This window comes from Anomaloglossus baeobatrachus, chromosome 1 (assembly GCF_048569485.1).
Source record: "Anomaloglossus baeobatrachus isolate aAnoBae1 chromosome 1, aAnoBae1.hap1, whole genome shotgun sequence".
NCBI lineage: Eukaryota > Metazoa > Chordata > Amphibia > Anura > Aromobatidae > Anomaloglossus > Anomaloglossus baeobatrachus.
Genome location: NC_134353.1, coordinates 659,339,800 through 659,364,001, shown reverse-complemented (window position 1 = coordinate 659,364,001; position 24,202 = coordinate 659,339,800). Strand labels below are relative to the sequence as shown.

The 24,202-nt window shown below is 45.0% G+C and overlaps 1 protein-coding gene across 6 annotated transcripts in view; it reads left to right on the top strand.

Annotated features, from left to right (window-relative positions):
* Positions 1-24,202, top strand: part of EMID1 (EMI domain containing 1) — a 147,743-nt gene that overhangs the window by 49,369 nt on the left and 74,172 nt on the right. For 5 of the 6 annotated variants that reach the window (XM_075319986.1, XM_075319991.1, XM_075319990.1 and 2 more), the window contains 3 exons: positions 16,297-16,386; positions 23,439-23,500; positions 23,588-23,702. In XM_075319986.1, coding sequence (XP_075176101.1) covers positions 16,297-16,386; positions 23,439-23,500; positions 23,588-23,702 — 267 coding nt within the window. The remainder of the gene's footprint in view (positions 1-16,296; positions 16,387-23,438; positions 23,501-23,587; positions 23,703-24,202) is intronic. The other variant, XM_075319989.1, reaches the window with a different exon arrangement.

Sequence of the window (24,202 nt, the reverse complement as noted above, 5' to 3'; positions counted from 1 at the left end):
ATTGGTCGAGTGCTATCTAATGTTTTATCGGATAGCACTCACTCCAGTGTTATACTGTGAGGCAGTGCCGACTGGTGCTTTTGTGCTTTTTTTCTCACAACAATGAAGCCAGCTTTACACCTTACAATTAGGTGTGCGATCTCGTATGCGATGTGACACGCCCAGGTCGCATATGCGATTGAATGAGATCGCACGTAGGTCGTTCATTTGCTGTCACACGTGCGTTAGTAGTCTATGTTAAATTGATCAATTTTGTGTGCGATCCTTTAGATCATGTGTTCTGTGACGTATGCATTGGGCACCCTTTTTTTTTTTTTTATTTATTGACTTGCCAAGCGTGTGTAATGTGTAGGGATGCGTTTTTACTATGTCATCTGCCATTCAGCTCTGCTACATGGCCGCTGACAGCAGACACAGACAGCCATGTAGCAGCGGTGAATGGTAGTTGACAGCAGACACAGACAGAGCTGCACTGTCAGAATGAACTCGGGTGAACTTCACCCGACTTCATTGTCATGCTGCGGCTCTGTCTGTGCCGCGTCCTGATTAGCGGTCACCTGTGAAGGACTCACCGGTGACCGCTAAACTCCTGAGTAAGTGAATTGAGCAGCCCTCTCTCATATACTCACCGATCCCCGATCCCCGGCTCTGCACGGCATTCACACTGCTCCGGCGGCTTTTACTGTTTTGAAAAAGCCGGCCGCCCATTAAACAATCTCGTATTCCCTGCTTTCCCCGCCCACCGGCGCCTATGATTGGTTACAGTGAGACACGCCCCCACGCTGAGTGACAGGTGTCTCACTGCACCCAATCACAGCAGCCGGTGGGCGTGTCTATACTGTGCAGTGAAATAAATAATTAAATAATTAAAAAAAACGGCGTGCGATCCCCCCCAATTTTAAAACCAGCCAGATAAAGCCATACGGCTGAAGGCTGGTATTCTCAGGATGGGGAGCTCCACGTTATGGGGAGCCCCCCAGCCTAACAATATCAGCCAGCAGCCGCCCAGAATTGCCGCATACATTAGATGCGACAGTTCTGGGACTGTACCCGGCTCTTCCTGATTTGCCCTGGTGCGTTGGCAAATCGGGGTAATGAGTTATTGGCAGCCCATAGCTGCCACTAAATCCTAGATTAATCATGTCAGGCGTCCATGAGACACCTTCCATGATTAATCTGTAAATTACAGTAAATAAACACACACACCCGAAAAAATCCTTTATTATAAATAAAAAACACAAACACATACCCTGGTTAACCACTTTAATCAGCCCCAAAAAGCCCTCCATGTCCGGCGTAATCCAGGATGCTCCAGCGTCGCTTCCAGCTGTGCTGCATGGAGGTGATTGGAGCTGCAGAATACACCGCCGCTCCTGTCACCTCCACACAGCAAATGAAGACAGCCGGCAATCAGCTGAGCTGTCACTGAGGTTACCCGCTGTCACTGGATCCAGCGGTGGATGCAGCGGTGGCCGCGGGTAACCTCAGTGACAGCTCAGCTGATCGCGCTACTCACCGCTGCTCCTCTCACCTCCACGCAGCAACTGAGGTGAGTAGCGCGATCAGCTGAGCTGTCACTGAGGTTACCCGCGGCCACCGCTGCATCCACCACTGGATCCAGTGACAGCGGGTAACCTCAGTGACAGCTCAGCTGATCGCCGGCTGTCTTCATTTGCTGTGTGGAGGTGACCGGACCGGCTGTGTCTGCTGCAGCTCCGGTCACCTCCATGCAGCAGCGCTGGAAGCGACGCTGGAGCATCCTGGATTATGCCGGACATGGAGGGCTTTTTGGGGCTGATTAAAGTGGTGAACCAGGGAATGTGTTTGTGTTTTTCATTTCTAATAAAGGATTTTTTCGGGCGTGTGTGTTTATTTACTGTAATTTACAGATTAATCATGGAGGGTGTCTCATAGACGCCTGACATGATTAATCTAGGACTTATTGGCAGCTATGTACTGCCAATAACTCCTTATTACCCCGATTTGCCAACGCACCAGGGCAAATCGGGAAGAGTCGGGTACAGTCCCAGAACTGTCGCATCTAATGTATGCGGCAATTCTGGGCGGCTGTTGGCTGATATTGTTAGGCTGGGGGGCTCCCCATAACGTGGAGCTCCCCATCCTGAGAATACCAGCCTTCAGCCGTATGGCTTTATCTGGCTGGTTTTAAAATTGGGGGGGACCGCACGCCGTTTTTTTTAATTATTTAATTATTTATTTCACTGCACAGTATAGACACGCCCACCGGCTGCTGTGATTGGGTGCAGTGTGACACCTGTCACTCAGCGTGGGGGCGTGTCTCACTGTAACCAATCATAGGCTGTGACCTAGTGACCTAGTCTTCCGGTACCTACCTGCACGCAACCTCAGATCCTCACAAGATCTCCTTCTCTGCTCCTCCCTTATCTCCTCTTCCCACAATCGCGTACAAGATTTCTCCCGTGCATCCCCCATACTCTGGAACGCTCTACCTCAGCACATCAGACTCTCCCCTACCGTGGAACGCTTCAAGAGGAACCTCAAGACCCACCTCTTCCAACAAGCCTACAACCTACAATAGCCCTCAGTCCAGTAGACCACTGTGCAACCAGCTCTGTCCTCACCTATTGTACCATCACCCATTCCCTGTAGACTGTAAGCCCTCGCGGGCAGGGTCCTCTCTCCTCCTGTACCAGTCTGTTATGTACTGTTAATGATTGTTGTACGTATACCCTTTCACTTGTAAAGCGCCATGGAATAAATGGCGCTATAATAATAAATAATAATAATAATAATAATAGGCGCCGGTGGGCGGGGAAAGCAGGGAATACGAGATTGTTTAATGGGCGGCCGGCTTTTTCAAAACAGTAAAAGCCGCCGGAGCAGTGTGAATGCCGTGCAGAGCCGGGCCGGGGATCGGTGAGTATGAGAGAGGGGGTAAGAAGGATAGACTGACATGGACAGAGAGTGAGGGACAGAGATAGTGACGGACTGACAGAGATTAGTGAATGACAGACATTGTGAGGCGCTTCAGAACGCAGCTTTTCAGCTGCGCTCTGAAGCAGACCTTTTTTAAGCTGCGGTGCAGAGCGCACACCTGCGCACATAGCCTCAGACATCCAAATCGTATGAGGGATGTCACACGTTACAATTGACTAGGTTCATACAACAAAACGTCCAATGTATGAGGAATAAACGACGTGTATGCGATCACCGTATTTTCGTTCAATCTTGATCGCACGTAGATGTCACACGCAAATACGTCACGAACGATGCCGGATGTGCGTCACTTACAACTTGACCCCGACGACGGATTGAAAGATTTATTGAAGCGTGTAAAGCAGGCTTTAGGCTTGAGAAATAATCGCAGCATACTGGAGCAGCATATATTGGACAGTGTGCACCCATTCAAGTTTATGGATGCGGGTAAAACATCAGACTGCACTTGGATGTCATCCGAGTGCAGTCTGATTTACGTGGACATAGACAATGGAGAAGATGGCGAAATTAAGTTCTCAATCTTTTCCTCACCTGTGCTCAGAGTTTGAGCCAAGTGTCATTAGCATAATCGGGCCGATTCTCACAAGAGAGAACATACACTCGTGTGACCCAAGTCTCAAGTCATGATTGACTCAGATGAGACTCACTCATTCAAGTCTAATGCCTGCTTTACACGAGACGACCGATTGTGCGATTTCACGATCGATCGTACCCGCCCCCCGTCGTTTGTGCGTCACGGGCAAATCGCTGCCTGTGACGCACAAAGTCGTGAAACCCCCGTACTTACCTGCTGAGCAACCTCCCTGTGGGCGGCGAACATCCTCTTCCTGAAGGGGGAGTGACGTTCGGCGTCACAGCGATGTCAAACAGCCGCCGGCAAATAGACGCAGAGGGGCGGAGATGAGCAGGATGTAAACATCCCGCCCATCTCCTTCCTTCCGCATAGCCGCCGGGAGCCGCGGGACGCAGGTAAGCTGTGTTCATCGTTCCCGGGGTGTCACACGGTGCGATGTGTGGTACCGCGGGTACGATGAACAACCGGCACCATTTTAATTAAACAATTTTTTTAAACTGAGCGTCGAGTACACGACTCACAATTTGTGAGCGATACTGCGTGGCTCGGAGGTGTCACACGAGACGACGTCATGAACGATGCCGGATGTGCGTCACAAAAACCGTGACCCCGACGATGCATCGGACGATAGCTCGTCGTGTGTAAAGCACCCTTAAGGGTGTGTGAGAAAAAAATCGAATGCCATACAGAGCCACAGTATGGCATCCCATTTTTATGGATACTTTGTAATTCCGTAACATAGAAAGCTGTAAATGTACCTGTAAAAGATTAATAGCTGCTGAGTAAAAAAAAAAAAAAAAACAAAACAAAAAAAACAGATGGCACACAGATGACAAGTGAGAAAAAAAATCATCTCACTTTTCTGGATGATAATGGGACGGATTTTTGATACTGTCGTGTGACTCTTGCCTTGATTTTAAAGTCCAGCCCAGGATGGAGATTCTCTTGGGGTGAAGCAGAAGTACAGAAAAGACAGAGTCTCCTAAAAGGTCAGCGGTCGCTGTTTGGCTGCAATGATCATTTGACAATGTCTTGTCACCTAACAGTAAGCAATAATGGACAATCCCTTTAACTTTAAATTATTCATTGGACACTTTGGATCTTTAAGTGTTTCAGCAGCAATTTACGTATGTACTGTCTTTTATAGACATTCCTTTTACACATGCTATTTCACCATAACAGGACTTGCATAAACTCTATTGACTGTTCATTCCTCCAGACTTCTCTCTCTGGGCTGGTCGCTCTGTTGGCAGTGAGACTCTTTTTTTTTTTTAATCCCCTCTTTCTTCATCAGATCTGACACATTACCCCACAGACCCTCATCCTGCACTCGCTTGCTCTTTATTCACATTACGATTACTCCTGAGCTGCAACACAGGTTGTCTGGCCTTCCACTCTTCAGCTCCTTCAGGAAGGGGTCACTTGCCTTCTATTGGTAGCCACACCTCCCTGTATTCTCAGCTATCAGTTTCTTCTAGCCCTCTTGTACATAAGCATGGCTACTAAATCAGAAAGATGTCCCATCTTTGAAAAAAAATAAAATAAAACATATTGTACATATTATGGCGCCCCTGAGACTTCAGTTGCCACAGGGTACTGCATCTCTTTTAAGATGTAGTATTCATTCCGGGTAAGAGGAGGTTAATCGCTGGTGTTTGTTTCACTTACACAAAATCCAGTCAGTGTGTCAGTCAGGTACACAAATCGGGAAGCCAGGCTGGGAAATTCCCGGTTACCAGGGCAACAGCCACTATGAGTCATCAAGAGGGTGGGGGCTGACTGTGGAAGTAGCAACACACAAACAGTTTCAGTTTAGAATAGTCTGGGACTTTGAACAACACGGTACCTAGAAGGCGTGCTTCAGAGTTCTTCTAGGTGGAACCGGCCAGACTGGAAGAGAGCGAGAGGCAACCGGTGGAGATGGTGAGACAGAGGAGAAAATGGTAGCTGGAGGTCGAGCCTAACCGTTCCCACAGTGCCAGCGCTGACAGGGTGCAGAAGCCCTAAGGCAGATCATACTTTATGTTGTCTGCCAGAATCTGCAGGGGATGGGGATTTCAAGTCCCATCGCCTACTACTCATTTTGCCAGAGCACAGTGACACATACGATCCAGGGTTGGGATTGCAGCCAGTCCCCACGGCGAGGATACGCGCCACCTGCATACGGGACGGGACACTTAACAGAGACACTGGGGTCCCCAAGCTGCATCTAGCCACGGGGATCCACAACCAAGCGCAAGGAAAGGAGGTCTCACACTCCACAGACACCTGTGATTGCCTCTGAGTTACCCGGGACCAGCTGAGGCCCATTGCGGTGGAGGCACCTCCAAACATCTTACGAACTGTGAGTAAAGAGAACTTTGAACCACAGACCCCTGTGTTGTCCCTGTCTTTGTCGGTGCTCCCGTGGACTACTGCCCTCGTCATCCACCCGGGGCTCACTCTGCCTGTGGGGAGCGACACCATCCCGGCTGCCATAACACTTGCCCCGGTGAGGAATTCTGCAGCAGCGACTACTCCCTTGCTGCATACCACAGGTGGCGTCACGACAAACTTTCCCAATCACCCCACTTTGCCTTCATTTGCTTTACGCCTCGGGGCAACGGAACCAGGCAAGGCCACCTGTGACATCACCTGACCAAACCCTCAACGGCCCGGCAACGAGTAGGTTAACCACCTGCCCCGTGGGGCGCTACATATACATATATATGTAAACCTACACACACTATACAGTATATACTGTATATTTATACTGTATTTATTTTTTGAAAGTCAGCCATTCTAGTACATACTCCTTTGAGTCATGTTTTACAGCTGTCTTTACAGCCTTGAGGGCTAGGAAATTCTAATAGGAAACACCAATGCAGAAAATGGAAAACATGTGACTAACATAAACCATCCAAGTTGGCTGTAGAGTACCGCTTTTCACATGAGTCTAGCAAGAAGGAGGAGGTAAGCCATATATGCATATGGAACAGCATTAAATCTCCTGCAAAGGATTATGCCATATAGTAGAAGATTACTGAGGGTTTTGTGTGTTTCACAGGGATTAGGTAAAGATTTGTACCTGTCTCCCAGTAACACTAAAGGTCAGCATACAATATATGCGAGATTGCACTTGGTATGCACTAACAAGGAATCTTCCCATTCCCTTAGGACTAGTCTTAACACCTGTCACCAGATATTTAGTTATTGTTTCATATCCAGTGGCTGTGGTCATTAAATTCAAAATATTACATCTAGGTAATCAGATATCAGGTACTGACAAGATTTTTTTATTACAATTGTCAATCAAGCTTTGCTAGTGCTCTCAGTGATGAGCACATGTTGTATAGTGCTTAATATTCATGAGCTCCAATTAGCCCCAATCCTCCTGTCGTTGAAAGACATTTTTTGGACAGAATATGTATAATACAGTATATAGGTTTCTTTGCTACTCTTGAATAATGGGGACAATAAAGAATAAGGTCATAACTGAGAGGACTAGCAGAGCTGCAGCAGATTAAACTAAATAAAACCTAGCTAAATAACAAAATGGTTAATGAATCAGGTGCTTTTCATTTCCAGCGTGCGCCACTGCCACAAATGTATGCCAGCCGCCAGCTGTCGCACATTTCTGGAGAACGATACACCAATCAATGATGAATTTGACAGTTGGCCATGGCCACATCCCATCCCACCCACGCATTCCCATATTGACAAAGCTGGTCGGGACTGGTATGTAAAAGCCAAAAGTTGCTATCTTTTTGCTCAATTGCCAAGTTGTATATATATATATATATATCAATATATATATATATGAGAGAGAGTATGTACAGTATATGCAACTTATTAAGGTGTTACACCAGATTTCTGGTGTAATCACATAGATGAATTGGTTCTAATATTTTTTAGGCCATTTTGGCTAATAGAAGAGCGGACCTGTCCCCATACTATGCTGCCGTTAGATACTGTGGGTATGATCATTGTTTATACTGATCCTAAGTTTAACTCTGTATTAGACCTCTAATATGTCTGTGCTCCCCATAATAATTTGCTCATATGTTCTACAAATATGCTGAAAAGATTCTATAGTTTCATATGGGAATAATTTTGTGTCTCATGGTTCCAGATGTGTTCAATTTTATCTTCAATGTTCCTTGTATAATGCATGTCTTTTAATATAAAAATGCTGTTTCTTCACTAACATTGTAAGAAGATAATAATGTTTATTATTATAATGTTTCATTTTTTATTTGCAAAGTTCACACTTTTGGATTTCTTCATGTGGCTGGCAAGCTGTCAATGTGATATTTTAAAAAAAGTCATATTGCACATATGTAAAACTGTGTATATCACTGTATACACATACATAAATGCTGTACTGCACAAACATTGTAGGCAGGTGTGAAAAATTTCTGCAAAGTAAGAATGTTTTTTTAAAAATAGAAGTGTTAATGTTTTTTTTTATCAATTAGCAAAATCCAATGTGAATGAACAAAACAGCAATCTAAATAAATTAAAGGGAACCTGTCAGGTGCGATATATGCACCCAGGACCACGAGCAGTTCTGCGCGTTATTGCTAATCCCTGCCTAACTGTCCAAGGCTATAGTAGCATAGATAAAGGGATCTTTAGAAAAAGTATTTCTGAAGATCCTTTATGATATGCTAATGAGCACGAGTACTAGTCACAGGGGCGTTAGTTCCTGCGCTCATTCCGCCCTCCTAGCATGTTAGCACATCATGCTATTCAATGTCCATTGCCTAGCATCATCAGCAGTGATGCACGTACCTGTGTCCACTGTCACCGCTTCAGAACGCTGGCTTTAGGGTCAGTGTGCATGATCAGAATGTCCGCCACTTCCGATCATGCACACTAGACCTCTTTGAAGATGAGACGTGTACACCCAGCTTCATAGTGTGCATGACCGGAAGTGCAGTGACAACGGACACAGGTATGCTCATCACCGCTGATGACGCTGTCCAATGGGCATTGAATAGCATGTTAGCACTCCCCTTTGGACATGCTAACATGCTTAGAGGGTGGAATGAGCATAGGAACTTACGCCCTTGCGACTAGTCCCTGCACTCATTAGCATATCATAAAGGATCTTTATAAATACTTTTTCTAAAGATCTCTTTTTGTATGATACTAGATACAGGGATGGATAAGCAGGGATTAGAAATATACACCCAGAACTGCTTGTGGTTCTGGGTGCATATTGCACCTGACAGGTTCCCTTTGTTGTAACCGTACTTTGCCTTCAAAACAACATCAAAGCATTGATTCTTGTACACAGTTTTTGAAGGTGCTTGGCAGGGAAGTTGTTCCAAATATCTTGGAGAGCTAATCACAGATCTTCTATGGATGTAGGCTGCAGAAATCCTTCTGTCTCAACATGAAATCCCAAACTCGATGATGTTGAGATCAGGGATTTCTTGTTCTTCTTCATGATGAACATAGTTCCTAATGATATTGGCTGTACTGGGTTTGTACTGGTTTTGTTGATTTGTTACAAAATTAATTGAAGCCAATAATATGCCTCCCTGATGATATTGCATGTAAGAATCTGGCTATATTTCTCAGTACTGATGACACAAGGAAATGGCTAGCATTTAGGACTGTAGATGCAGTCGTCAGCCAAACACAGTGCAGTTAAAGGGGTTATCCAGCTTATTTTGAGTTTTTTTCATTATTACCTTATTGGGCTACATTGGGGCAGGTAAGTAGATACAGACCACTTACCCGCCCTGCTGTCAGCCTCTCTCCCCGGCTCAGAGTGGTCATGTGACCGCTCCTGCCGCGATTTTGTTGCTTCCGGTCATTTCATGTCAACATGGGCAGGGCCATGTTGACATGCAAATGTGGAAACAGCATGTCGCCGCCCTGCTGGGCGGGTACAGTGCGTGGAGTCCCCGCCCCCTTCCCTGCACCCTCCCACACATTCCCCCGCACCCCGTACTCTGCCCACAACCTCCCCCTGCACTTCTGTGGCACCCGTGACCTGGGGGCGGGGCCTGGAGGCTGCCGTGGTGTCAGCGCCAGCACCGGGCCCCTGCTCAGGATCACATGTTCAAATATACCGGCATCACAGATCACAGATGCCGGTATAATTGAAAGCGCTGATGAGAAGGAGCGTTGCGCTTCTCATCACTGCCCGGCTGTCTGTGCTCTCTTCAGCACAGCGGTGACGTCACTACTGTGCTGATATGGCCAGAGCACAGACAGCGCGCGAACGTGCAGGAGCGGCGGGGACCGAGGACGGGTGAGTATGTACTCCCTACATGTGTTCCCTATGGGGGTAGGGGGGGGTCGGTGCAGAGCGCCGTGTGCGCGTGCAGTGCAGAGCCCGATGTGTATGCGGTGCAGAGCCTGATGTGTTTATGCGGTGCAGAGCCCGATGTGTGTATGCGGTGCAGAGCCCAATGTGTGTATGCGGTGCAGAGCCTGATGTGTGTATGCGGTGCAGAGCCAGATGTGTGTATGCGGTGCAGAGCCCGATGTGTATATGCGGTGCAGAGCCTGATGTGTGTATGCGGTGCAGAGCCTGATGTGTGTATGCGGTGCAGAGCCTGATGTGTGTATGCGGTGCAGAGCCTGATGTGGTGGGGGGTGCAGAGCCTGATGTGTGTATGCGGTGCAGAGCCTGATGTGGTGTGTGGTGCAGAGCCCAATGTGGGGCTGTTATTTGCAATGCTGTAGTGATAACAGGTCAGGTGCTGGGGCAGAATATACTGACAGGGAATGTGTGTGCAGGGGGCGAGGCTGGACACTGGGGAGGGGCTGGACACTGAGGCCGGGCGGTGCCAGCTCTGACTGGGAGGTTTTGCACAGGAAGTGGTCAGTTTGCTGGAGCTGAATGTAAACAAGGAGCTGCAGAGAATAAAGGGATAATTCAAGAGGAACAAAAGTTAGAAAACAAAAAATAACAATGTAGGGGTGTTTTATATGACAATACAGCACAGATTAGCTTAGACTCAAAAATTTTTGTTATGTCGGACAACCCCTTTAATAAAGACACATCATGCTTATCCCCCTTCAAAATCGGAAGATGGCCAGCATGGCAACGACTCAGAACTGTCAGCATCCACTGGGACTCACCTACAACCATCTAGTGTTTGGAAAAGTGTTGCCAGAAGTGGTCCTCATGGAACAATTGCTGCCAAAAAGCCATACATTCAACATGGAAGCAAGATCAAGTGACTCAACTATGCAGGAAAAGATAGAGACTGAAGTGCAGAAAATATGGTTACAGGCACTTTGGACTGGTGGATCAAAATTTTAATTATTTGGTTGTAACTGAAGACTGTTTGCTGAAGGGCTGGAGACCAATGCAATAATGAGTATCTGCTGGCAACATTGAAGCATGGTGGATGTTCCTTGCAAGTTTGGGGCATACAGTCAATGTAATTAAAGGGGTTGTCCACTGCATGGACAATCTTTTCTCATTCACCATATTTGCACCATTAAAATAAAAATACTTAGACTCATCTCCCATTCCCACGCCATTCCAGCGGTATCAGTACTAACTCTCCGGCGCTGACATGAGGTTGTTACGGTATGTGACCCATGCCCCCTTTTAGCACCAACTTCACTGTCCCCACCTTCAGATACAGTAAATCAGACATCAAGAGGAAGCCAGAGTGTTGGCTGACTGGATCCATGGTCTTATGGTATAACAATGTCATGTGAACCATAGGAGAGTAAGTGCCGACACTGCTAGAACAGGGCCGGAACGGGAGGTGAATATGTGTGTGTCTCAGGAGCCCTGTACCAAATCGGTGCCAGCTTCACCATCCCCACCTTCAGGCAAATCAAATATCAATAGCAAGTGAGTGGCCAGCTGCCTCTCTGACTTCCTCTCGATGTCTGATTTGTCTGAAGGCAGGGACATTGAAGTCAGCACTGAATGGATGCAGGGTTTATGTGGTGTAACAACCTCATGTGAGCCCCCAGAGAGCGAGTACTGACAGCACTAAAATGGCGCCAGCACGGAAGGTGAATATGTATTTTTATGGGGGTTATGAGAAACAGTTGTCCAAATGGTGGACAACCTCTTTAAGAACTATCTTCAGCGTAAAAAAAGAACAGGGAGTCCAGAAGTGAATGAAAATATGGCCCCCACAGAACCCTGATCTCAACATCATTGAATCTGTCTGGGATTACCTGGAGAGATGGAAGGATTTGTGCAAGCCTACATCCATAGAAGATTTGGGGATATTTCTCCAAGATGTTTGGCACAACCTCTCTGCCAAATGCCTTCAAAATCTGTGTGCAGGTCTACCTAGAAGAATTGAAAATTACATACTGTTTTAAAGGTAATAAGTGTTCACACCAAATATTGATTTGATTTAGATTCAGTCACTTTGCATTTGGTTAATTGATAAAAAAAAATATTAACCCTTCAATTTTTTAAAGGATTCTTACTTTGCAACATTTTTCCACACCTGTCTAAAATGTTTTGCTCAATACAGTATGTATTTTTATATAAAACATTACTTGTGCATTGATCTAGCTCAAGTCCTGAAGTTAAGGTAAATTGTAACCCCAGAATTTACATAATATCTTTTCAATAGGCTTTATGCTATAAATTCAGAACATCCGTTTCTTTGGGGCAACTAGAGGAGTGGGCCCTGCTTGATTTTATCCCCTTATCTACTGAGTGTGGGAACCTGTACAAGACGTCCCTCTACAGGTGGACAAATGAACTGCATTGATTTGAAAAATTGAGGTTGAGGAATTGGCACAAGAGTCAAATAAATAATGTGAGGGGGAAAATAATCATCAGGTCTATAATGACAAGGCCTTAGCACCATAATGGGAACCTTATTTTGATTTCTGCTATGTAACCCATCTTCTAATTACAACATTGACTCTATATATGAACAACATTTAGATCTCCCTACATTATACAAAGGTTCTATGCTGTTACTGCAGAGTACGTAATGGAATTTAAACGGGTCTACCTTTTATAGATATTTTATTTTCTAAATGAATGTATTTGGGACTAAAAATAATTTTTGCTATTGGGTTTCATTACAGATTTTGCATTGTTTGCCTTTCCTTGCCTCTGTGATGCACTTTCTGTTGCTAGCTGATTAGTTAACTGATAATTCATCAGTGAGCTCATTCTAATTATCTGACAGAGTTTGAAACTTTTTTATTTGTCTTGATCTGAGCTCTTCTTAGCTGATATGTGATCACAGAACACATCAAAGTTGAATGTGCAAGGAAACAGAGCCTGTAAAAGCCAAACGGTGCAAAATAGTTAATGAAACCGAATTTCAAAAATGATTTTTAGCCCCAAATTCATGGATGTAAAAGAGAAACTGTCACATGATTCACACTGCTTAAACCATGGCCAGCATGAATCAGAGCCTGGCTGAACGATCGCGAAGAGTTGAAGAGCCAGTGGGGGACCAAATAGACCAGGTCAGTATTGTGCTGATCCTACGCAACCTCTACCCACTCCGCTTCAGTTGACTTACATGTTTCCCTCTGTCAATCAAACAGAGCCATGCGAGTAGAAGCCAGCCGGTGGTGATGCCGAACTCGCTATAATTCCCAACCAGCTCTTCAAACTGTTTTCTCTGAAACTCAGTCATGCAACCATGTTGCCCGTGGTCTGGGCAGTATGAATCAAGTTACAGGTTCCCTTTAATTAAAATATTTATATATATATATATATATATATATATATATATATATATATATATATATATATATATATATATACATATCCCCATGGGTAGACAAACTTGCTATATTCTTTCATTCTGATGGAGGTCTGTCTATATATGAGAAAATCGACAGGAATCGGAGACCCTGATCCTTGGCAAATATGTTCCTAGTGAGATTATATGCCGGATGCTATAGTCTTTCATTCTGATGGAGGTCTGTTTATATATGAGAAAATCGACAGTAATCGGAGACCCTGATCCTTGGCAAATACGTTCCTAATGAGTGAGCACCTTTTATGACCCCTCTTATGGGCCCCTCCTGGGTGAAGAAATGAATATATTTAGCTCTGTGAAGAACTTTACATTTATTGATATATGGGAATGTATTTTATTGTAGTGCACCCCGATATGAATTTGCCTTTTATACGATCTTCCCCGGATGGGCCAGTGCTGTACTGTTTGTCTTGATTTTCATTGCTTCTGTGAACCCCTTAATTGGTGTTCTCAACCCATTCCTTTGGGTATATTTATGATATGGAGGCCTCTTTACAATCCCCAGTGATTTTATCTGTCTTATTTGCGTATTCAGGCTTTTCCCTGACTTAGTGGATCTGATCCCTTTTGGTGGGGGTGCCGCTTGGTGCGCATGCGCAGTTCCCTGGGTAATGCGTACTTGGGTCCGCACGTGTGTGTCAGCGGTGTCACCGAGATTGGGCGGACCCCGTGTTGGGTAATTTGGCTGCTTGCCCTTTTGAATTTGCGACAGCGAAGTACCTTACCCTGTCTGGGCTACACATGTCTTTTGTAGCGCACATGCGCCAATTGGCACGGCGATGGGGAGTTTCCTGGATGTGCCGAGGTACATACCCCTTTCATTCTTAGACTTTGAACTTTTATCGACCTACGTGAGTTCCTCTTTGGTGGTGGTGGCGCCGCTTGGTGCGCATGCGCGGTTCCTTTGGTGGTGACGTGTCCTCAGGACCACGTGTGCGCGCTAGTGGCGCGGCCGCTTTTGGGTGGATTCAGTGTGGGCGGCTTACTTATCACACATGTACACCCGCCGCTCCGAAGTATAGCAGTGCACCATGCGGGTGTCTAGGTTATGCGTCCTCGACACTGCACGTGCGCCCGTCGTCAGAGCGGTGGGGAGGCCCTCTACCTCCTCATGTCCGGTGTCCGGCCCACCCTCTGTAACAGCTGTACGTTGTTTCACTCAGAGTATAAAAGGTGCTTTACACGCTGCGACATCGCTACCAATATAACGTCGGGGTCACGTTGGTAGTGACGCACATCCGGTGCCAGTAGCGACATTGCATTGTGTGACACCAAGGAGCGATGATCAATGATCGCAAAATCGTTCAAAGACGGTGACACGTCGCTCCTTTCCTTAATATCGCTGTTGCCACAGGTACGATGTTGTTCGTCGTTCCTGCGGCATCACACATCGCTATGTGTGGCACCGCAGGAACGACGAACATCTCCTTACCTGCGTCCACCGGCAATGTTGAAGGAAGGAAGTGGGCAGGATGTTACATCCCGATCATCTCCACCCCTCCGCTTCTATTGGCCGGCCGCTTAGTGACACCGCAGTGACATCGCTATGATGCCGAACGCACCTCCCCATTGAAGGAGGGATTGTTCGGCGGTTACAGCGACGTCGCTGACAAGGTATGTTCGTGTGACGCTGCCGTAGCGATAATGTTTGCTATGGCAGCGAGCACCAAATGTTGCACGAGCGATGGGGGCGGGTGCTATCGCGCTCGACATCGCTAGCAATCGCTAGCGATGTCGCAGCGTGGAAACATCCTTAAGGGTATATAACCCCTGAACCGCTACACAGACCTCGTGCCTCTCCATCTTGAAAAAGCACCCTCACCATGCGAAACACGCGTCGATGAAGTCCAGGTTCCTCACTGGGGGGTCTCCAAACTGAAGGTTTAACCCTGTTATGCACCAGATTCCCAGGTAATACTATGTCCATAGTTGGGAGACCCATAAGGTTTTTTTTTACATGAACAAACTATATGTGGCTATTGTGCTCCTGTAACAGACTTTTAGTTTGCAATTGGCAGCTATGTGTAAACATTATATATGGTCCTGGGTGGTGCTTTTTGGTACTAATCCCATTCCTTCATTTTGAATAATACTCTCTATAAACGACTAGGAGTCTCAGATCTACCCGATTTGATTCTAATTACATTTTGTGATACCCTTACTTTAATTATCTTTAGGCTCCACCTATATCCTGGGTATCTGGAACGATTTTAGGTGTTTTTCTGAGACAGACCCTGTCATTTATGTGTAACAATCTTAATATCTCCCCAGATGATTAATTTTGGTGATGTCTTATCTGTGTGTTTTTAATTGTCTATTGTGTTTTTTTTATAATAAAAATGTGTCTATTTTGCACATATACTCTTTGTCCTCTAGTTCATTGATATGTCTTTATGAATAGTGCTGCTTGAGTAGATGGTCCATGGTGACCACCTCTCAGCATAACCTTAACCGGAATTATTGTTGAGAATTTTGTTTCTGAAACACCGTAACAGAGAATACTTTTCCCACATTGAATACTTGTTAGAAAGTAGCTTTTGATAACTACAAGCTTGTCTTTCTGCCTTCCACTACTGATGACCGCTTGTGATCTTTGCCCTGGCCCCACTAATGTCTGCTTATATGCTTCCTACTCCTATACATTATTGAATGAATTATAACCATAGACATATACTACTATTACTAGACATATTACCCCCACGCTGTATGAACTAAGCACGCAATCTCATCGTGCAATTATGGAAGTGTTGATATGATTGTTTGGAGGGAACTGATCTACTACAGAGAAATTCATGCTCGTAATGTATTAAGTGGCAGTTTCACTTACAAATATGATATTGGAGCAGTCTAAGAGGCGCACAGCAAGTAACAACCATTATTAAACCTCTTAGAAAAGCAGGCTAAACGTGTGTGTACAGAACATAATAATGATGTGGTACACAACAAAGCAATTACACACATTCTATCAAGTATAGGACGTAGTAAACTCAACTGCTGGATATAAAATGTATTTTAACTCTTTTATAGGTCTTACATCCTTGGCTGAGGTACAGGATGCTCCGCGCACCAGTACTGTGGTTCGTAAGATGCCTCCAAGGGAAGGAGCTAGCTTCTCAGGTAATTAATGCATGTAAAGTAATAATGTAACTAATGTAAAGGATACTACGATAAAACAGTAGGTTCCAAAAATAATAGAAACATTGGCAAACAAAGAATGGAAATGTCAAGATGCTAATGTGCCACCTTTCCTACAAGTGTCAGGACTGGGGTTGAGTAGAGGACAAGATGCCCTGGCAGTCCTGTTCCAGAATAGTGGGATAAAGCATAAACTGTTCGGGGATTTTTGAAATTTGAACTCTATGTATACCTGTCACTAGGTGACTAGGGACAAGCTCAGGGTCAGCTTTTCTTTACCATCTTAGACCATGCATACTTTTCCTTTGGGCATATGAGGGGTTAACTCACTCTTCTGTGTTGTAGCAGCAGACTTCTCATTTTTGCTCAGCTGTATACGGTTGATCACTTATGGCCTGGATATAAGCCCTCTGCTTCCTGCAGAGGGTGCTGGTTATTCAGTCCAGTGTTGAGCCAGGCCTTGAGCTGTGAAGAGGTGCTTTCTGCTGCCGCCGCCTGTTGCATTGGTGTGTGTGTGTGTGTGTGTGTGAGTGAGTGAAGGTAGCTTGTTTTGTTACTTTTTCCTTTCTATGTTTCCCCTCCCTGTACACCTTTTGTTGTTCCCTATTGTTGGTATTGTGTGAGTGAGATTTGTTTGTATCCCTGTCTACCAGTTTTTTTGGTGGGGTTTTCTACTTCTGTCCTTGCTTTTCCCCCGGGTGGTGGGTTGTGGAGGGGGGTCTTATCATCAGTGACAAGGACAGAAGACAGGGACAGGGGTCCAGACCTCACTACCTTTTAAGTGTAACTGTGGGTTGAGTGAAAGCCTAGGGTCTGGAGAGAATCTCCCATCTAGTCACCCCCCATTCCTGCCACTCCGGTTACAATACCACTGCTTGCTTCTTTGCCAAGAATAGTCATTAGCTTGCCATGTCAAGAGAAAAAAAAATTAGGAAAGCAAAAAAAAAAAAAATTGTATGAAATGAATCACAAATGTAGGGTGATGACTCCACTAATTAGATCCAATCATAAGATTATAGCGGGCAGGATTTTAGCACTATGGTGCCCACAGATCATTGGACATATGGCATGACATGGTGCCTACAATCTACTGGTTTCTGATGCTCATCGTGGGGCACAGGAGTCTGTCCTGCTTTTAACCTTTCTGTTTTCCCGACTGTTTTGAGGTCAGATGGGGTTAAAAGCAAATTTGACAAACTCTGCCAAGCCAGCTGGGACAGAGTGGGCAGCTGTGAAAGAGTCAGGGCTTCAGGGAACTTAACCAATTCATAGCCACTTACAACATAACATGGCTCTTCACAGCTGAACCCTTATACTGCAGTGTTGAATATTCACTGTGGTTGGCCAGAGAGAACAAAAGCAAAATCTGTGCCATGAATGGCTTAGGTGGCTCCTTTAGGTTCCGGCCTGAGAGACGTGGTGACATCACAATGTATAACAGGTCTTGGTTTTGGCTCTTACCCATAACCTTCTAGGAGCTGGTGTGGGGAGGGCGGGTGCCGCACAGTGCAAGCCACTTGTTGCCGGAGCAACGGCTGAAATGTGGCCAGGAAATTAGATGATTATAGGACGTAAGTAGAGTGAAAGATATACCGTAGAACACGGGCAAATTAGTAATGGGAAGATTCCCATAAAGGCACAATAATTCAGCCATCACGAGGGGAAAAAAAGAAGGGCTATAGGAGGTAAATATTGTGCACGATGTAAAGAAATAAAGACGTAACTGCACAGGAGTGATAAATGAACTGAAGAAAACAGCCTAAACTAAACAGGCTGGAAACCAAGGACAGAATAGGAGAATAGGTCAGGACTGAGAAATGGCTGCAGACAGAATGGATGGCAAGGCCTGCTTGAAGTAGCGATTTCATGAGCGAGAAGGGAGGGGTATGAGAAAGAAGTGGAGGAAAGGAGAAAGATTGAATTAAAACCATCTGTTATAATATGATGGAGAGGCCGACAGAGCTCTGGAATTATGTGCGGATTGCAAGAACACATACTCTGAAATGATTGGAACCTGCATTGTACTCATGGCTTTTTTTGTTAATCTCACATGTGGGCCATAAAGTTGTTGAAAAAAAACCCCAAAAACATAAGCATTTTTGGAAGAAGTAACGCAGTGGCTGTTTTTTTTACTACACATTTTTATTATTTTTTTTACCAGAAAGATCCCAAGTAATACATATACTATACATGCCAGTTTACTTCTATTATAAACATGACAGTGTAGCATATACAGTATGATTTTTGTTTTTGTTCTAAATATTGTCTCAGCTTTGCATCAGTACAGAACCGGCTGTCAGTCATTGCCGAGGCGCGGTTACAGCGGCCGCTCATCATGTGCTCCATGTGCTGTGCAGTGGAGGCTGAAATTGCTTCGGCTGAGCCTCTATGACTGAAAGCCCTAGGCTGCCAGGAGGAATAAAGATCATTTCCCCCTGGCAGCGGGGCTCTCAGTGCGGCAGCTGCGCAGAGTCAGAATACTTTTAACCTGTAGATTAAACCCACATCTGCAGGCTAATAGTGGTTTTTTTTTAACATAACATCTTCATATTTAAAACAACAAAAAATAAATTAAAAAAAAAATTAGATAAATATATATATATATATATATATATATATATATATATATATATATATATATATATATATATGTATATGTATATACAGCTTTACTTCCTCTTGTAAAATGCTTGTTTTCAATACACATTTTATATGACATTTTTAGGATTGCTATGACATGTTTTATGAATATTCCTATTTCAAACTTCCCTTAGGAAAGGTCTAATTTAAAGAACTATGTAAAATCTACAAGTTAAAGGTGTCTCAATAGAGGCTGAAGCTGTACAACTGGATACTATTGTGTGCTAGTTATAGACATTGCATTTATTTTTGCATATACAGTGCCTACAAGTAGTATTCAACCCCCTGCAGATTTAGCAGGTTTGATAAGATGCAAATAAGTTAGAGCCTGCAAACTTCAAACAAGAGCAGGATTTATTAACAGATGCATAAATCTTACAAACCAACAAGTTATGTTGCTCAGTTAAATTTTAATAAATTTTAAACATAAAAGTGTGGGTCAATTATTATTCAACCCCTAGGTTTAATATTTTGTGGAATAACCCTTGTTTGCAATTACAGCTAATAATCGTCTTTTATAAGACCTGATCAGGCCGGCACAGGTCTCTGGAGTTATCTTGGCCCACTCCTCCATGCAGATCTTCTCCAAGTTATCTAGGTTCTTTGGGTGTCTCATGTGGACTTTAATCTTGAGCTCCTTCCACAAGTTTTCAATTGGATTAAGGTCAAGAGACTGACTAGGCCACTGCAACACCTTGATTTTTTCCCTCTTGAACCAGGCCTTGGTTTTCTTGGCTGTGTGCTTTGGGTCGTTGTCTTGTTGGAAGATGAAATGACGACCCATCTTAAGATCCTTGATGGAGGAGCGGAGGTTCTTGGCCAAAATCTCCAGGTAGGCCGTGCTATCCATCTTCCCATGGATGCGGACCAGATGGCACAGGCCCCTTGGCTGAGAAACAGCCCCACAGCATGATGCTGCCACCACCATGCTTGACTGTAGGGATGGTATTCTTGGGGTCGTATGCAGTGCCATCCAGTCTCCAAACGTCACGTGTGCGGTTGGCACCAAAGATCTCGATCTTGGTCTCATCAGACCAGAGAACCTTGAACCAGTCTGTCTCAGAGTCCTCCAAGTGATCATGAGCAAACTGTAGATGAGCCTTGACATGACGCTTTGAAAGTAAAGGTACCTTACGGGCTCGTCTGGAACGGAGACCATTGCGGTGGAGTACGTTACTTATGGTATTGACTGAAACCAATGTCCCCACTGCCATGAGATCTTCCCGGAGCTCCTTCCTTGTTGTCCTTGGGTTAGCCTTGACTCCTCGGACAAGCCTGGCCTCAGCACGGGTGGAAACTTTCAAAGGCTGTCCAGGCCATGGAAGGCTAACAGTAGTTCCATAAGCCTTCCACTTCCGGATGATGCTCCCAACAGTGGAGACAGGTAGGCCCAACTCCTTGGAAAGGGTTTTGTACCCCTTGCCAGCCTTGTGACCCTCCACGATCTTGTCACTGATGGCCTTGGAATGCTCCATTGTCTTTCCCATGTTGACCAAGTATGAGTGCTGTTCACAAGTTTGGGGAGGGTCTTAATTAGTCAGAAAAGGCTGGAAAAAGAGTTAATTAATCCAAACATGTGAAGCTCATTGTTCTTTGTGCCTGAAATACTTCTTAATACTTTAGGGGAACCAAACAGAATTCTGGTGGTTTGAGGGGTTGAATAATAAATGACCCTCTGAATAAACTTTTCACAATTAAAAAAAAAAAGAAATAACATTCTTTTTTGCTGCAGTGCATTTCACACTTCCAGGCTGATCTACAGTCTAAAGGCCCCGTCACACTAAGCAACATCGCTAGCAACATCGCTGCTAACGAACAACTTTTGTGACGTTGCTAGCGATGTTGCTGTGTGTGACATCCAGCAACAACCTGGCCCCTGCTGTGAGGTCGTTGGTTGTTGCTGAATGTCATGGGCCATTTTTTAGTTGTTGCTGTCCTGCTGTGAAGCACAGATCACTGTGTGTGACAGCGAGACAGCAACAACTAAATGTGCAGGCAGCAGGAGCCGGCTTCTGCGGAGGCTGGTAACCAATGTAAACATTGGGTAACCAAGAAGCCCTGTCCTTGGTTACCCGATATTTACCTTTGTTACCAGCCTCCGCCGCTCTCACTGTCAGTGCCGGCTCCTGCTCTGTGCACATGTAGCTGCAGGACACATCGGGTTAATTAACCCGATGTGTGCTGTAGCTAGGAGAGCAGGGAGCCAGCGCTAAGCAGTGTGCGCTGCTCCCTGCTCTGTGCACATTTAGCTGCAGTACACATTGGGTAATTAACCCGATGTGTGCTGTAAGTAGGAGAGCAAGGAGCCAGCGCTAAGCGGTGTGCGCTGCTCCCTGCTATGTGCACATGTAGCTGCAGCACACATCGAGTAATTAACCCGATGTGTGCTCTAACTAGGAGAGCAGGGAGCCAGCGCTCAGTGTGCGCTGCTCCCTGTTCTTTGCACGTGTAGCTCCGTGCACTGGTAACCAAGGTAAATATCGGGTTGGTTACCCGATATTTACCTTAGTTACCAAGCGCAGCATCTTCCACGCGGCGCTGGGGGCTGGTCACTGGTTGCTGGTGAGCTCACCAGCAACTCGTGTAGCGACGCTCCAGCGATCCCTGCCAGGTCAGGTTGCTGGTGGGATCGCTGGAGCGTCGCAGTGTGACATCTCACCAGCAACCTCCTAGCAACTTACCAGCGATCCCTATCGTTGTTGGGATCGCTGGTAAGTTGCTTAGTGTGACTGGACCTTAAATGTCACAATGCCAAGTTAATTCCGAATGTGTAAACCTGCTAAATCTGCAGGGGGTTGAATACTACTTGTAGGCACTGTATGTTGAATAATATGTGTGTGTGTGTGTGTGTGTGTGTGTGTGTGTGTGTGTGTGTGTGTGTGCGTGTGTGTATATATAAAAAATATTTTATTTTATTTATTTTTTTCTTTTTCATTTTTGAACTTCATACATGAAAACTTATCTATTCAAGCGCAGATTATCTGTTTGTCATCCAGGGTAGGCAGCAAATATCCTTGCTGTGTGACTGCTGTGAGATCATTGACTTCCATGTAGACATGGGAAGCAGCAGCTGCAGCGCAGAACTGCTCTCCGAACACAGTCAGAGTCACAATATCCAACATGTTGTTTACCACATAAAAAGCCTCCCAACAGAAATTGCTTTTAATATTTCAATGGGCATGTTGCATTATTTAATGCAAAAATGCTGACTTTGTATCCTCTACAGCTTGAAAGTAGCTGGAGCTGAGCTGCCCAATGCATCGGTTGGAAGTGCAAATGCCTAGTGAATTCCTGATTCTATTTAAAACAAAACGTAATAAAAGAAAAACAGCCTCAAGCATTTCACTTGTTGTCAAATTTGTATTGTTCTAAATTGCCACTAAAAAAGTGTCACTTAAAAGAAACTCTAACAAGTCAAATGAAATTTATAATGTACTAGCTGTAGTACCCGGGCGTTGCCCGGGATAGTATCTGTCTCTCTGTCTCTCTCCCAGTCTCTTTCTGTGTGTCGCTGTCTGTCTCTCTGTCTGTCTCTTTCTTTGTCTGTCTGTGTCTATGTCTCTGTCTATTTCTATCTCTCTGTCTGTATTTGTATCAGTCTATCTGTCTCCATCTCCGTGTCTGTCTGTCTCTCTCTATTTCTGTGTCTGTCTCTATGTGTGTGTCTGTCTGTCTCTCTCTTCCCTGTCTGTCTCTTTCCCGTCTGTCTTTGTCTCTTTCCCCGTTGTCTCTTTCCAGGTCTGTCTTTTTCCAGGTCCATCTCTTTGCCCGTCTGTCTGTTTGCCCGTCTGTCTCTTTGTCTGGTTGCCTCTTTGCCCGGTTGTCTCTTTGCCCGTCAGTCTCTTTGCCCATCTGTCTCTGTCTGTCTTTTTCCCCTTCTGTCTCTGCTAGTCTCTCTCTGTCTGTCTGTCTTTTTCTGTCTCTCTCTATCCGTCTCCCCACCGACATCTTATTACCTCACACATAAGCTTCTTATACTTACAGTTTATTTTGTTTCTATAGCAACCACTGACAGTTGCTATTAATAGCCTGTAGCTCCCACCTCCATTCAGTTTAATGGAGGCAGGATTTTGGAGAGTAACTGTAAAGCATGGGGTTAAATTTTCCTGTCAAAACATAGTCTATGAGTTTCCTGAGTCACATAAGGCGTCTGTGCAAAATTTCGTTATTGTATATGAGACGGTGCGGATTCCTTTAGCGGACATACACACACACATACATACATACATACACACATACACTCAGCTTTATATATTAGATACCTATGAATCTCCCAACGTCGATTTGAGGTTCAAGGTTCCCATTAGAGGTAACTACAAAATCAGATGTACATGAGATGTTTAGGTTGTCATTTTTTTACACACTATTTTTTTCTATTTTTTATCTTTGACTAGGATGCTTAAACTGCAGCCAGATTCCAGAGCTCACCGAGCGCCTCAGCTCCCTGGAATCAAAGGTAACTTCACCTGTCAGAGTTGTTACACTACGTTTCTGATAATTATAAGGTATCTTACTCATACACATACACAATTTGTGTTCATAGGTTGCGATAATCTTGGCATCTGATATTGCACAAAGCAATGGATCACCTCCTGAAAACTCTGGGCTGTTGGGAAGCCCACCAGCACGTGGTAGTCCTGGGGAGGTGGGCATGAAGGGTAGGACTTGAATGATACTGTTTTTCTTTAATACAATTTTTTTTCTTTGACACAAAACTTATAAAAATAAAGGTGTTATCCAGGCTTAATAAAGTGCTAACCGCTGCTTATTGCATTCCACATGGGTAGTCCTTTGGTCCCTTGCTTTTCTCTGTTTAGATTGCAGCAGTGATGACATGAGACAACAGCTATCGTGTTTTTACAAAAATACAAGCCCTAGGTTGATTTTTTGGAGTAGGCGTTAAATATAAGCCGTACTCCAATAATAAATCCTAGTTAGTCAGTGCCTCCAGTGCTAGGTTATGTCACGTGACACTAGATTATGTCACTAACATCACAGAGACACTGGAATAGGCATAACGTAGTTTCCAAATCATCCTGCCTCTTCCTTCCACCATGGCAGGGTAAAATCTGCTCACATGCTCCCGAGTCCCACCTCCTGAATGCTGCCTCCTAGGTCCTGCCTCCCGGCCACTACTGCACTATGGTGTGGGCATGGC